The sequence below is a fragment of the Gossypium hirsutum genome, chromosome A09, assembly GCF_007990345.1.
Source record: "Gossypium hirsutum isolate 1008001.06 chromosome A09, Gossypium_hirsutum_v2.1, whole genome shotgun sequence".
Classification (NCBI taxonomy): Eukaryota; Viridiplantae; Streptophyta; class Magnoliopsida; order Malvales; family Malvaceae; genus Gossypium; species Gossypium hirsutum.
In genome coordinates, this window is record NC_053432.1 from 42,735,397 (window position 1) to 42,752,283 (window position 16,887).

The following is a 16,887-nucleotide window of genomic DNA, read 5'->3' on the forward strand; positions in this document are numbered from 1 at the left end:
ACTGCTACGTTTTGGATTATCTTATGGCATGTATAGAATAGACTAGTAGTGAGAGGATATTTTGGTTAATGTATATAAGCCATGCGAAAATGGCATCTTTTGAATGTGTACTTATAGAAGTTTAAATTGTATCCCTGACTGTCTCTAGTACTTATCTAAAGGAATGTTCAAAAAAAAAAAAATTTCTGTTCTGATATGAGTTTCAAGACTAGCAATGCCCCTTTATCTATTCTGGCGACGGATACGGGATTGGGGTGTTACATTTTATTGGTATCAGAGCTACGGTTTAGTCGATTCTAGGACTAACGTAGCATGCGTGAGTCTATTTATACATGCCATAAAGTGATAAAATGATAGTGTGATGATTTTTGGCTATTGAAATGTGTTTGCTTTATTGTAATGAATCTTGATCCCGATCGAGCTGTAGCAAGCTTCTAACTATGAGAATTTGTGATATAACTTCACTTAGATATGCCTAAATTATTAAGTTGATCAGGTACGTATCATGTACTCGTATTTGAATTTCGATTTGGATTGAATTATAAGGGTATAAGTGATGCAATTTTGAAAGTGTGTTATGACTATAAATGTGATTTTTGTATGTGGCTATGGAACTGTAAGTTGAATGGTCGATAAGCATGTTGTGTTTGTATTCAAGTAATGTAAATGATATACTAATGTGTATTGCTATATGTGTATATGTACATGAGAATTGAGAGTGATATATCCGGGCTAAGTCCCGAAAAGCATTCGTGCTAGTGATGTATCCGGGCTAAGTCCCGAGGAGCATTCGTGCTAGTGATGTATCCGGGCTAAGTCCCGAGGAGCATTCGTGCTAGTGATGTATCCGGGCTAAGTCCCGAGGAGCATTCATGCTAGTGATGTATCCGGGCTAAGTCCCGAGGAGCATTCGTGCTAGTGATATATCCGGGCTAAGTCCCGAGGAGCATTCGTGCTAATGATATATCTGGGCTAAGTCCCGAGGAGCATTCGTGCTAGTGATGTATCCGGGCTAAGTTCCGAAGAGCATTCGTGCTAGTGATATATCCGTGCTAAACCCCGAAGAGCATTCGTGCTAGTGTTATATCCGGGCTAGGTCCCAAGGAGCAATCATGCTGGTGACGTGTATTCGGGCCTTCGTGCCTAGTAGGCTTCGTGCCGGTAATTTGAGCAAAGTTTAAGTGTTCATTACTATACGAATTCAAATTTAAATGAGATGATATGTTTAAAAGTGTACATATATGATGTTTTATAGACTTAGTTAAGTCATTTCAATGTGTAATAACGAATGAATATGGGCATTATGTGTGCGAATGATTAGAGGCACTGTGTGTGCAAATTCTTTCAACCAAGCACTATGTGTACGAGATCGATCAGTGGGCACTAAGTGTGTGAAATGAGATCCATGTAAGACCTCGTCTGGGATGAAGGCATTGATTTGAGATGTTGTGTAAGACCATGTCTACGACATGGCATCGACTCGATATGTGATAATATGTAAGACCATGGTTGGACTATGGCTTTAAGTAAGTGACATACTTAGACAAGTACGACGCTCTTTAAATTGACAAATCTTAAGAAGTAGAATTGAAGTTAGATGTTGAATTTTAATTAGATAATGATATTCGGTATTTGAGTTTGAATTGGGGATTAATAGATATAAATTGACGATTGATTATTGTTTCGGCTGTAATTTTGTTATAAGTGGATACATGAAAAAAAAATGGTGGATATGTTGTTAAGGAATAGATTTATGTTATATGTGCACTTAAGTGCTTAGTTGAAAATGTGTTATGGATTTAGTCTATGAGATTCTCGGTATATGAAGTTATATGTGCTATTGCTGAATGGACACTATTTTGTTAATCTTGTTCAAGAAATTATTTTGATTAAGTTTTGACATTCGAAAGTTTGAAAGAATTTTTGATGAATGTTGATAATTTTGGATATACGAGTTATGCGCTAGAATAAATCTCATGCCAGTGTATTATATTAGGCTTTATGCCTATTCGACTGTATACGGGTAACGTTAACTATGATTGAATGTGCTAAATGAACTAAATGTTCAGGTACGTGGAAGTTGACTTTTCTTTTGGAAATGAGTTAAGTTGAATATTGAGATGTGATAAAGTCATAAAGGATATTTATTGGGATGTTTGAGTATATGTGTACTTTCGGTTAGGCTACAGCTTATACATGAATGAAAATGTGGGTTACAAATATGTGGGTTGATGATGTGAATTATACATGTTAATATGTGCTTAATATGTGTTTGAAATGCATTTGTGAATTAAATTAAGTGATTATTGCTTATGAAATCAAGAAAATGAGATATATGTGCATACTTGTAGAAATGTTTATGTATTTGTTTTAAGATAAGAAAATGATTTTATAGATCGATGAGAAATCAATAATGAATTACAATTGCTATCGATGAGCCAATGTTTATATGAATATAATTCAGTAAGAGGACGTTATCCTAAACTATGCATCGGTAGAAATTTTCGGGGACGAAAATCCCTAAAGGGGGGAAGAGTTGTGACACCCCTAAAGTGACCCTAGTCGGAAAGCGATTTCGGGACCGCTAAACTGAGTCACCAAATTATTTGAATATGATAATTATTGTCTAAAATATGTGAATATGAATGTGTGAAAGTTTTAGGCTTTGATTTAGTAAATTGCATGTGAATTTAGTCAAAAGGACTTATGGGTGACATTTTTGAAATGTGATAGGCTAATCTACAAGGACCTAATAGTGCATGTAATCAAAAGGGAGGACTTGCATGTCAATTTCCCCCCTAATATGTAGTGGCCGGCCATGAGCATGGGTGGACAAGATGTTATGGCTAAAAACATGTCATAAACATGTTGGGGTAGTGCATTATGTAAGGATTAATAAAATAAAGGACATGGGCAATAAAATATTAGTGTTAGTAGGATGAGAAACAAAAAAAAGAAAAGAAAGGATGTGTGTGATTGTCCCCCCATTGCCGTGAGTGAAGAAAAGAAAAAAAAAGAAAATTTGTTCATCCTCTTTCATTTCTTTTGGCCAAAAATTCTAAGGAAGAAGGAAGGAGTTCTTGCTTCATGTTCGGTTGGTTGGTGTTTAGGAGGAGGAAATGTTGAAGAGATTCGGCCATGCTTGTAGCTAGGTTAAGGTAAGTTTGATGTTGTTCCATGAGATTCATGCATATTTTTGATGTTAGTTTGAGTTCTACCTAGCCTATGGTTTAAATCTTGCTATGTGATGAAGATGATACTCGGCCACGGGTGTTGTTTTCTTGGTTGGTGTTTGTTTCATGCTAAATCTAGATGAACAATGGGGGTTGTCATTTAGGTTAAGATCAAAGAAATTAATCTTGTTAAAACTTTGAACTAATAATGCCCATATGTGTGATAGCCGAACATAGACTTTGTTTAAAGTCTTGGTCAAAGGCCAGTTAAGTGTTTTGGAAATGATTAAGCTAGGTGTTTGATCTTTTTGGTTCGGCATAGTACAAAAATGTTGCTAGATGGAGAAAAAATTCGGCCAGCAAGAGGTGTGCTAAGGCCGAATATAATTTTGTATATTAATGAGTAATGCATGTGTTGAATTGATGGAATGAAGAGGATGTTTTAATAGTGCATATATGTGTATTAGCCAAGTTTTGAACTTGAAACAAAATGGTATTTGGTCAATACAAGTGACCATACTTGTAGAATGTATTAAGTATGCAATCGGCCTCAACATAGACATGCATGTTCGGCCACACGAATGAATGCATAGATTGATGTTGTACATTCGGCCATAAGCTAGCATAATGAGACTTTAATAAGTTAAATTTGTTTGAATTAGCTCAAGAGCTTAGAGGACCAAAGTTGGATAAAGGAAAGGAAAAAGTGATCGAATAGCCCCCGAAATCGTTCGACAACATCCGAGGTAAGTTTTAAGTGATTAAACATTGAGTAAATTCAATCATAATAGGACATAATGAGTTGATTTAATAAGATATGATGTGGCCATGATATGTCTTAAACTCAAATGGTAAGTTCATAAGTGTTTGGACTTGGAAATTTAAGAGCAAATTGTAATAATTTGCTTTGGACAGCAGCAGTAACGTGATTTTAGAAAATCACTATAAGTTGTTGGTGTGGAATTATAGGCTGCATAAAATATGTAATCAAGGCTTAATTAGTCTAGTTTCTTATAAAAGAGACCTTGTGAGCAAAGAAATTTCCTATAAAGAGATATTTAAAGTTGTGTGAGACGGTGTCAGAATGACTCCGAAATCCCCTGTTCGGTTTTTAGAAAATCATTATAAATTGTACAAAATTGGTTATAAGATAAAATTTATATGCTTAGACTCCTTAATGAGTCTCGCTTCAAATGAAATCAAATACAACACATTTTGAATTCTGTAAAATGAGAAATTTGATTCGTAGTGAAGAGTGGTCAGATTAGTCAAACCGTGAAATAGGGGAAACTTTAAGAAAAATCTGGTATTGATTGGCCAAACCTAAAATTCTGGAAATTTTATGGATGGAATATATACGAGTCTATATTTAGGAAAAATTAACGGAAAGTGATTTGGAGTTTTGTAGCTCCAGTTATAAATAATTTAGTGACTATTGCTTAGGAAAAACAGCTTGTGCTGAATTTGAGATTATGTTGTAAACCTTGATAAACTTGTTTTAGTTGCTCATAAGCTATTGATTAAACCGATACGTGAATTCTAAATTGTGATATTGGAAAATGATAGATGTAGATTCAGCCAAGACAGTGTGTATACGTGAAAGTATATGTGGTATGTGAAGTATATTTGGATAATTGTGATGTGAATACATGAAAATTTATATTTTGATTTAGGATTTTATGTGATGGATGTGAACATGCGTATGTGTGATAAGGCCGAATGGCCAATGTGATTAATGTGAACCTGTATATATATATACGTGATAAGGCCGAATGGCCAATGTGATGAATGTGAACATGCGTATGTGTGATAAGGCCGAATGGCCAATGTGATGAATGTGAACATGCGTATGTGTGATAAGGCCGAATGGCTAATGCGAAACGTGTATGAGATGGATATGTGGTAAAGCCAAATGGCTAATGTGAGATATGTACGAGATATGTATATATATATATATTGTGGCCAAATGACAAACGGTGAAAGGTGTGTATTATTAGATTTTTGGATGAGGCAAATGAATTACAAATATGACAGTCGATGTGAATGTTGTAACATGTGATTAAATGTACATGAAACTTGGAAATATATTTCGGGTAAGACCCGATGACTACGTGTGGAGATTATGTCCGGGTAAGACCCGATGACTACGTGTGGAGATTTTGTCCGGGTAAGACCCGATGACTACGTGTGGAGATTTTGTCCGGGTAAGACCCGATAACTTCATGTGGAGATTTCGTCTGAGCTAAAGGTCTCGCCGATAATCCGAGTAGAGGTTAGAGCTATAAGACTTCGTAATAAGAATTGCATATAAATATATTCAACGCGAAAGGTTAAACAGGTATGTACTCCAAGTTTATATGTGAGCTTGATTTGAACTAAATCATAAGGTAGTTATGTGATGCATATGAGAGCAATCTATGAGACTATTCCTATGATTATGTGACTTCAGATCAGTGTGAGAGGATATGTGAAATCATACAATATATCTATGTCACATGAGCTCACTTTTATGTGAAAGTTTATCTGCCTATTGTATATGATGAGATGTGCATATTCGGTAAAGGGATGGTATGCCCGAAGGAAGAGTGAAATAAAAATATGAACAACTATGTTATAATTTGATTGTTATCTGTTGTCACTGCTTAAAACTTACTAAGCATTGTAATGCTTACTCCGTTTACTTTGTTTTCTCTATTTTATAGATCTCATTGCGAAGCTATATGCTCGGGGATCATCAGCAACTAGTCACACTATCACTATCCATTGTTTGGTACTGCTACGTTTTGGATTATCTTATGGCATGTATAGAATAGACTAGTAGTGAGAGGATATTTTGGTTAATGTATATAAGCCATGCGAAAATGGCATCTTTTGAATGTGTACTTATAGAAGTTTAAATTGTATCCCTGACTGTCTCTAGTACTTATCTAAAGGAATGTTCAAAAATAAAAATTTACTGTTCTGATATGAGTTTCAAGACTGGTAATGCCCCTTTATCTATTCCGGCGACGGATACGGGATTGGGGTGTTACACTCCGGCACCGATCCTGTAAGTTTTCTGTAACTATTATGCGTTTTGATTAAAATGCTATAGATAGTAAACACTGAGGCTGTTATAGATAGCATACTGAACTGAAAATACTCTAGTAGTGCACACAGAGACAATAGTAAAACTGTAGTGAGATTGCGATCTTAGAAGACTAACTTTGAATTATTGACCCTGTTTCCCATAAAATATTTGTTAATAAACACTAAAACAGTAACATTGATGCATAAAATTATTAATACCAATAAAATGCAATTTGATAATGAGCATTAGAGATACTCACGGATGGGATACAAGAGGCCGTGGAGGTGCTCAAGCTGGGTCTTCATCATCTGGCCACATACCTAATTTGGAAACTAGGGAGACTCCAGCTTCACCTGTGATTGAGACTGGGTCTCATGGTCGTGCGGCTGAGGATGATGCGCTATTCCAAGCCATGTTACGAATTCTAGAAAGGGTCACTGGGCCCAATACTGGTGCTGTTGGCCGAGGGTCAATTACAGAACGACTTCAGTCTAATGCAGATGAGATTTTTAGGGGTATTGTTGGAGTTGCTCCTAATGTGGCTGAGTATTGGATTGAGGCCACAGAAAGGATCATGGACGATCTAGACTACACCCCCGAGCAGAAACTGAAGGGTCTAGTGTCACTCTTGAGAGATGAGGCTCACCAGTGGTGGCTTACAGTTAAAGAGGGCACTCAACTCGATCGACTGTCCTGAGAGTTCTTCAAGACTACTTTCCAGGGAAAGTATGTGGTGCTAGTTATGTGGATGCCCAGAGGAGAGAGTTTCTCAATCTGACTTAGGGGGATAGATCAGTGGCCGTATATGAGGCTGAATTTTTGCGACTAAGCTGCTATGCGTGAGGGATGGTGGCGATTGAGTATGAGCGATGTGTTCATTTCGAGGATGGCCTCAGGGATAGTTTACGGGTTTTGATAGCTCCATAGATGGAGCGAGATTTTGCTGCATTGGTTGATAAGGTGAAGATCACTGAGGAAGTGAAGCGCATTGAGTGCCAGAACCATGAGAAAGAGAGAGGTAGGAACAAAAGGGATTTAGAGCCCTCGAGTTCCTTTCTGAGGCCTAAGAAAAAGGCCAGGTTGATGGTCTGGTCAGAGTTGGGGCCTCTGTTGCTGCTACTGGACCGTAGTCCTGTGCTGATTGTAGGAGACGCCATCAGGACGAGTACTAGAAAAGGACTGGGGCATGTTTGAGGTACGGATCATTGGAGCAGCATATCAGAGAGTGTCCACGGAGGCCTGATCAGATGCAAGCTCCAGGTTTAGGTACTGTACAACCACCGAGGGGTGTCCAGCAACCACCGAGAGGTCATGGTTAGGCTAGAGGGGAATGGTTTGAGCCATGGTCAGAGAGCACTGAGCAGAGGTGCTGGACATACTAAGGTGAGATATCCAGCTCTAGTTTTTGCTGCACATCGTCGAGAAGATGGAGATGCTTCGGATGTTATCATAGGTATGCTCTTTATCTATTATGTACCCTATATTGCACTGATAGATATAAGATCTATTCAGTCCTATATAGCTTGTACTGTGTCTAAGACTTTAGGTATCTTGGTTGAGAGCACTATGAGTGAGGTTACTGTACTGAGTCTATTGGAGCAGTCGGTGAAGGTAAATAAACTATTTAGAGAAGTTCTTTTGGAGATTCAAGGGGTTATCTTTTTGGTAGATTTGATGGAACTTCCTTTTCGAGAGTTTGATTTAATACTAGAAATGGACTGGCTAGTTAAACACCGAGTGAGTTTGGATTGTGCCACTAAACGGATGGTACTGAGAACTGTGGAGGACGGTAAGGTAGTTGTAATTAGGGAACGTCAGAACTACTTGCTGAATGTGATTTCTGCACTGAGGGCGGAAAGGTTGCTTCGTAAAGGATATGAAGCGTATCTGGCCTACATCAGTGTTTCAAATTCTAGGGTTTCTTTTGTTAAAGAATCAGAACGGTTAAATATTTTCTGGATGTCTTTCCTGATGAGCTACCTAGGTTACCTCCAAATTGTGAAGTTGAGTTTGGGATTGAGCTTCTACCTGGTACATCTCCGGTGTCCATCACCCTTTATAGAATGGCACCTAAGGAGCTTGGGGAACTTAAAGCCCAGATTTAAGAATTATTGGATCGTGGGTTCATCTACCCTTGTGTGTCTCCATGGGCAGCACCAGTTTTGTTTGTGAAAAAGAAGGATGGATCCATGCATATGTGCATCGATTACCGACAACTGAATAAATTGACCATTAAGAATAAGTACCCCTTACCAAGGATAGATAACCTATTCGACCAATTTTGAGGAGCTTTGATTTTTTCTAAGATTGATCTTCGATCGGGGTACCATCAACTGAGGTTCAAAGAAACTGATGTATGCAAGATAGCGTTTAGGATTCATCATGGTCATTATGAGTTTCTAGTGATGCCATTTGGGCTGACGAATGCACCAAGGGCTTTTATGGATCTGATGAACCGAGTTTTCCAACCCTATCTGGATCAGTTCATAGTGGTTTTTATTGATGACATTCTGGTGTATTCGAGAAAAAAAGATGAACATAATGAATATCTCCGAGTGGTTCTACAGATTCTGAAGGAGAAACAACTATATGCCAAGTTCAGTAAATATGAGTTTTGGTTACGAGAGGTAGCATTTTTGGGCCATGTGGCATCTGCTGAAGGGATTAGGGTTGATCCTCGAAAGATTGAGGCTGTTTTGGATTGGAAGTAGCCTAAGCTTGTATCTAAGATCTGCAGTTTTCTGGGACTGGCAGGGTATTATCGATTATTAGTAGAGGGTTTTCACTGATTGCTACACCTTTGACTAAGCTGCTATGTAAAGGTGTGCCACTTAATTAGACTGATGTGCAACAAGAGCGCTATAAGAAGCTTAAGAAGGTAATAATTGAGGCCCCTGTCTTGATATAGCCAGAGTTAGGGAAAGAGTTCACTGTCTACAGAAATGCATCATATGTTGGTTTGGGATGTGTGTTGATGCAAAAAGGTAAGGTAATTACATATGTAACAGCCCAATTTTGGGCCTAGTCAGAATAGAGATTTTAGAACCACTATTCTAGGGCCAAGGAAATTATTTCTAATGTTATTTTATGTGTTATAGCATGATTATATTAGTGCATGAAAATTTTGGTGAAATAATTTTAGCGATTTCATGCTTAGTTGCGAAAAAGAACTAAATCGCATAAAGGGTAAAAGTTTTATTTTGCTAGCTAAATATGTTAAATAGCTAGAGAACCAAAATTTGGGGTGTTTAAAGTGCAAATAGACCCTAAAAAAGGTGCTTGGTCGGCCATAGAGAGAAAGAAAGCAAAAAAGTCAAAATTTGGTGTGGTTGGTGACTTAATTTTGACTAGAAATAGAATAAAATAAAACAAAAGGTATCATCTTTTTATCTTTCTTCTTCCCCACCGAAAATGGCAGCAAACAAGGGGGTTTTAAGAGCTTAAGCTTTCATCCACTTAGTTCTCTTGCAAGTAAGTGATTTTGATGACTTTTCTTGATGATTTTTACACTTTTGGGACCCTGAGGCATGAGCTTGCTAATGGGGAGACTATTTTAAAAAATGGTTGAAAGTATAGGGTTTTGTCATGAGAGCATTTATGTTGTTTGCTAAACTTTTATAGAAGAAAATGAGTCTTGGTTGTGTAATAAACAACTTTTATGAAAGAAGTTTGCATGAAAACACCTAAAAAGGGCTATTTTGTAAAGTTGTAAAATAAGTTGTAAATGTGTGAAATAATTGAAATTGTGAGTTGCTATAATTATAAAAAGAATTTTTCTAGGCATGGTAAAGGAGGAAATTCGATAAAAATTGATTTACGAGCCCAAGGGCAAAATCATAATTTTCATAAAGTCTAAGGGCAAAACTGTCATTTTGTCAAATTTGAATTATAGAATGTTTTAAGTAATGCAATGATTAAATGTGTGAATTTCATCATGTTAGATCAAGAAAATTGAGATTTGGGCTTAAATCGAAAAGTCCGAGGTTATGGACTAAAATGGAGTAATTAGTTGAAATTCCATTCGAGGTAAGTCCGTGTGACTAAATAAGCATGTTATCCATATTATTGTTAATATACTTGAAATCTATTTTGTTATAATTGTATTGAATTATAGTTGATGGAGTTATGTATGAGAAAGTGAAGCCAAAAGTTAAAAACACTCATGTGATGATAGAACACATTATAAATTTGATGGAGCATGATATTCCATTGAAAGGAGCAATTTGTCCGTAAATAATGAAAATATAATGTTACCATGTATTGTACAATTAGTATGGTCTGAATTGTTGACTTGCGTTGTGAATGTAAATTATGGGAATTTACGTAGTAATAACTCCCGGTTGAACCTTAGGAATAGATTGTGATATTCGTGCCATGACATTGGGTGATATGTGTGCTAGTGTAAGACATGTTTGGGACATGCATCGACCACATTATGAGAGCCAGTGTAAGACATGTCTAGGACATGCATCGGTATTGAGCTGAGAGCTTGTGACAGCCCTAATGTGACCCTAGTCGGAAAGTGGTTTCGGGACCACAAAACTGAGTCATAAAAATAATTAACCGTCATATTTGATGCTTATTATATATATATGCATGTGTGAAAATTTCATGTTTGAATTTTGTTAATTGTAAGTGAATTTTATTAAATAGGACTTGTGTGAGAAAATTTAGAAATGTGCTAGGCAAATGTTAAAGTGGCCTATTGATGCATGTTAGAAAATGCTTGTCCTTGCATGTCAAATTACCCAAAACTTTAGGTAGTGGCCGGCCATGCAATGGGTTAAACATATTATAAACATTTTGTGTTAATGTGTTATGTTAAAAATAATAAAATAAAAGGTTGGTATTAAAGTAATGAAAAGGGAGGGGTGATGAAAACAAAGTTGTTTCATCCATGCTCCTCCATTGCCGTAAATTGAAGGAAATAAGAAGAGGAGGTTCGGTCACTTGGAGCTTAAGGGAGGTTAGTCATTTGTGTTAGATTTTCTTTAAACTTTAAGCTTGTTTCTAGTTAATTAGCTAGTTTCTTACATAACCCATGTCAAAATTATGAAAATCTTGGTGATGGTTTGAGCATTCGGTTTTAGTTATTAAAGGATGAGATTGGGTTATGGTTTTATGTTTTATGAAGAATTGTTGAAGAGAAGGGTTTTAGTTAGTCAAATGATAAATTCTAATGTTCATGAGTACAATGGCCAAACATAGATTTGTCTAATGAATTGAACAAATGCCGTGTGAGTGATTGAAATGAATGAGTTGGAGGTTGGATCATATTAAGATTCGGCTTTGCACATAAATATTAAGAGTTTGATATTTTTATGATTTTTGGAAGGTAAATAAGGTTATGCTCAAGTTAAATACAAGATTATGGCTGATTTGTGTTTAGTGAGTTTCGGCCAAGGACTTTATGTGTATTTGGTTCAAGTAGAGTAAACGTGACGGGTAGAAAATGGTTGTTAATTGAGATAGTTTAAGGTATTTGTAAGTAGTTTTATAAATGTGATATGAGTATTTTGTTTTGTAAATGAGTAGTAAGTATGTTAAGAATGGTTCTAAAATGTATATGGATGCCGTATGATTGTGTTTGATTGGGAAGTAAATTGTTTGATTTAGCTCAAGAGCTTAGAGGATCAAAGTTGGATAAGGGAAAGGAAAAAGTGATCGAATAGCCGTCGAAATCGTTCGACAACATCCGAGGTAAGTCTTCGAGTAATGAAACTTAGTTTATGATTTGATTAAGTTATGACATATAAGCATAACAAATAAACGGTGATATAATGATTCTACTTGAATTATATATTGAGGTGATTAATTTATACCTATGACGGGTAGCCGAATGTGTATAGAGATCATGTTATAAAGCCAATCAAAATCATGATCTTTGTATGTGGCTATTGAGCCGAAATTGGTAAGGTTTGATAAGTGTCTTGTGTTTGAGCTTTAGTAATGAAAATGAAATATGGATGTGTCATGATTTATTGATATTTGTGCATGATTATTCGAATGATATCCGAGCTAAGTCCCGAAGGCATTTGTGCTAGTGACTATATCCGGGCTAAGTCCCGAAGGCATTTGTGCTAGTGACTATATCCGGGCTAAGTCCCGAAGGCATTTGTGCTAGTGACTATATCCGGGCTAAGACCCGAAGGCATTTGTGCGAGTTGCTATATCCGGCTAAATCCCGAAGGTACTTGGGTTTGGAAGTGAGCGACCTTGCTGTAATAATTTCAATTAATACGCTCATAAAATCCAAACGATAAGGTATGTTTCGTATATGCTTCGGAAAAGTCGATTCCAATTAAATAGTATTCGCTCAATTGATTAACGAACTTTCAGCCTTTAGTTAGGTTTGATACCTTGTGTATGAATATATTGATTGAAGCGTGGAGTAAGTATGATTTTGAGAATATGCATATATGAAATTATTCATTTAGCCATATGAACGTTATACTTTAGTTGTAACTAATTTCATTACTCAAAACTTACTAAGCATTAAATGCTTATTCCGTTTCTTTAATTCTCTATTTTATAGATTTTTGTTCGTCAGCTATCGGACTCGGGATTGTCGAAGTCGAAGTCGTCCACACTATCTAAGCCCTTTTGGTACTCTTTTAGTTAAACGTTGATAATGGCATGTATAGGACTAACCTTTGTTGTTAATCAAGTACCTTTGGTAATGTGTATATATTCAGATAGCCATGCGAAAATGGCTTAAATATTTTAAGCATAGTATTAAAATCATTTTGTATATATATGGTTATTGAGAGGTGTGGAAATTCTTGGCAATGATTAGCCATTGGAATGGTTAATCACGATCATATTTGGTGCTATGTATGTCCAATGGCTAGTTGAATCATGGAAACTATGAAATAGGTGAAATTTACCTTAAAATAGATGCTGACAGCAGCAGTGATGTGAGTTTGAAAATTTACTAAAAATAGTAGGAATGTAATTAAATAATGAATAAATTATGTAATCAAACCTTGATGAGTATATTTTCATATGGAAGAAGCAAAACGACCATATGAGCCGTATTTTATGAGATGCTTAAGTTTTCGTGAAACAGGGCTAGAACGGTTACTGGATCCCCTGTTCTGACTTTGGAAATTTACCATAAATTAACCAGAAATAATTAGAAGTCATGCTTTATATTTACAGATTCCTTTTTGAGTCTAGTTTCATTATAAACAAACGGCATATGTATTGAAGCCTAGTACAGGGAGATATCTAAGTCGTAATGCATGAAGGTCAGAGTAGTCAAACCCTGAAACAGGGGAGACTTTAACTAATAAACTGTACTAATTGGCCCAACCAAAAATTCTAGAAAACAATCTATAGATGGATATATGAGTCTAGTTTCAGGGAAAAGTTACGGAATCAGTTTTCGAGTTCTGGAACACGAGATATGATTTTTAAGGTGACAGTGACGCAGTTAGCCAGCTTGTCTGGAAATTTTAAAATGAACTGTGTAAATAAATGAATTAAGTTCGTTAACACCTCGTGTTCGACTCCGGCAACGGTCTCGGGTGCGGGGCGTTATAGAGCTAGGGTAAGACATGTCTGGGACATGCATTGGCCTTGAGATATAAAAGCTAGTGCAAGACCTGTCTAGGACATGGCGTCAGCTTGTTGTGTGTCAGTGTAAGACCTGTCTGGGACATGGCATCGACACTGATAGATGAGAGCGAATGCAAGACTTGTCTGGGAGATGACACCAGCCTCGATATATGGAAGTCTGTGTAAGATTTGTCTGGAACATGGCATCGACTTTGATGTGCTAGCCAATGTAAGACCATGCTGGGACATGGCGTTGGCATCTTATCCCATGCTTGGGGCTATTGAATATCCTATAGTATTCCAAATGGTTCAACGGGAGATTTATGGTATATATCAAAACGAGAGAACTTATGACCATGTTGTGAGTGGTATAGGTACTTACATGAAATTGATGAGATGTGAATTCAATTCATGTTGTATGATTAATAAGGAATGAATATGAGTAAGTATATGAGCATGTAGAGTAACTCAGGTATGTATGCCAAACTAATGAGAAATGATTTCGGTTTATGATGTACCTTTGGTGAGGATGTAAATAGGTAAGTCATGCCTATGAGAATGATTTTGTGATGCCCTTGTGGTTGTAGGTGTATACTTATGATGTATAAACATGTATTTTTACCAATGTGGTGAAAATGAATTAATAAGGGTGATAAACATAGTATCATAAATTTACACTAAAATAGTTTGGGACAGCAGCAGCAGTCTGAATTTGAAAATCCACCAAAAATTGTGGAAATTGAGTTAAAGGATGAATAAATATGAAATTAAATCTTAGTGATTCTAGTTTCACATAGAAGAAACGGTGTAAGCAAAGGAGTTTCATACTATGAAATATTTAAATTGTTGTGAGACAGAGTCAGAATGATTTCGGAATCCCCTATTTTGATTTGAGAAAATCATTGGAAATTGTAAAAAAATATTTATGGGTTATAATTTATATGCTTAGAATTCCTAATTAGTATATTTTCAAGATAAATAGATGAGTACATCATCCAAGTCCCATATTATGAGATAATTAAATTTTAGTGAAGAAGGATCGAAACTATCAGACAACGAAAAAGGGGTAATTTTAAGGAATAAACTGTATTTATTGGATGGACCAAAAATTCTAAAAATTTTATGCTAAGAAGATATATGAGTGTAGTTTTAAGGAAAATTATCGGATATTAATTTGAAGTTACGTAGCTCCAGATATAAATAATTTGGTGACCATGACTCGAGAAAACAGCTTGACTGGAACATAAGTGAAAATGCAAATAGGGTTGTATTACCTTGAGAAGCAAGTTGATAAATTACTTAGTATTTTCATATGGTCTTACTAAACTATAAAGCTTACCCTCTCTTTTCCATTTCTTTAGTGTTGTCAGGTTAGCTCGGGGTTGAAGATCGTCGGAGGCAGCATCACACTATCAAGCCATCACCTTTGGAGTATTGACATATGTGTTTTAAGTACCGTCAAGTGAGTGGCATGTATAGGGACTTAGTTTTTATGATAGATGTTGTTATGATTAGCAAAATGTATTGGCTTATATTGATTAATTGTATATAGCCATGAGATGTGGCTTATAATGATTTTGGCTTGTAAGCCTAGTTATTCGTGATAAGTTCTAATGCTTTCGATGCGATGATGTTTTTATGCTTGTGGGTCATGCATGATTAGTGTTAAGACATGTGTGTATGATAAATTCTTCATGACCAATCAAAATGGTTATAGCTATGAATTAATTTTATGGTAAAGAAATAGGACGATGATGATTAAACATGAATGCTTAATGTTTATATAAGGTCACTTGACAAGGTCAATGAATATGGATTAATGTGTCTAGACTTGATATTATATGAGTATGTGAAACTTGTGAATGATAGCATGTTAAAGTTAAGAATACACCTTAGTGAAGTCTGCGAAATCATTAAAATGATGCCATGATGTATAACTTTGATGTGTGTAAAGATGTAAGGGATTAATGGTAACTAAAGGCTTGGAAAATACCTAAGTGTTAGCCACACGAGCAGAGACGCGGTCGTGTGCCTCAGCGGTGTGGATGGCATGGCCTAGGACATGGGTGTGTGGTTTGGCTGTGTGGTTAAATTTTGTTTGCTGATGTCATAGTCAGAGAGTTACACAGCTTGAGGACACGGGCGTGTCCTCAAGCCCACACGGGCATGTGACCCTATTTCATGGAAAGAAGTTTTCTAAGTTTTATCAAAACTTTCTAAGTTATCGGTTTAGTCCCTAACTACTTTCAATGCATGTTTAGGGCATCGTAGGCCCGTGTATGGGACATTATGCATGTGTATGAAAAGTTTTGAATTAAAAAGAAATTTTATGGCCGAGTTTTTGCATGTATGTGAATGTTTAAGTCTGGTAATGTCTCATACATTGTCCCAGTGTCGGATATGGGTAAGGGGTGTTACATTTAGTGGTATCAGAGCTATAGTTTGTCAGTTCTTGGACTAACCTAACATGTGTAAGAGTCTAATTATACGTGCCACAGATTTGAGATAGTGTGATGTCTCCCAACGCAAATGAGAACTATCTTGCCCTGAAAAAAGTACTCTCCAACCGAGCTACACCCAACTATGTTGATAGTAATACCAAAGTATTTGAATGAAGTGTTGTGGTGATGAGTTGACACTCGGAAAGGTACGAACAAGATTTATAACATCATGCCACGGATAAAATGACATTGTTCCGATTGGACATTAAATTTTTGATGGATTGCAATGGTTCCTTGAAATGAGATAAAGGACTATATTGTAATGAGTTTATTTATGTTTAGTTGATGATTCTATGATGTATATTGCAACACCCCTTACCCGTATCCAACGTCGGAATATGGTTCGAGGCATTATCGGACTTACATCAAAACCTTCATACAAAACCAGGCCATAAAATTTCATCCAAATTAAAACTTTTCATACACATGCATAACATCCCTTATACGGGCCTACGAGGCCCAAAACATACATCGGGGTGGTTCAGGACTAAACCAAGAACTTTGGAAACTTTTGGAAAACTTAAAAAATTTCATCATGAAATAGGGTCACACGCCCGTGTCCTCAGCCCATGTGACTCTCTGT

The 16,887-nt window shown here is 36.4% G+C and overlaps 1 protein-coding gene across 1 annotated transcript; it reads left to right on the forward strand.

Moving 5' to 3' along the window:
* The first annotated feature begins 7,554 nt into the window (after positions 1-7,554).
* LOC107948033 (uncharacterized) lies at positions 7,555-8,348 on the forward strand. The gene is made up of 3 exons (XM_016882514.1): positions 7,555-7,696; positions 7,739-8,126; positions 8,228-8,348. The coding sequence occupies exons 1-3, from the start codon at positions 7,555-7,557 to the stop codon at positions 8,346-8,348; spliced, it is 651 nt and encodes a 216-aa protein (XP_016738003.1).
* The last annotated feature ends 8,539 nt before the right edge of the window (positions 8,349-16,887 follow it).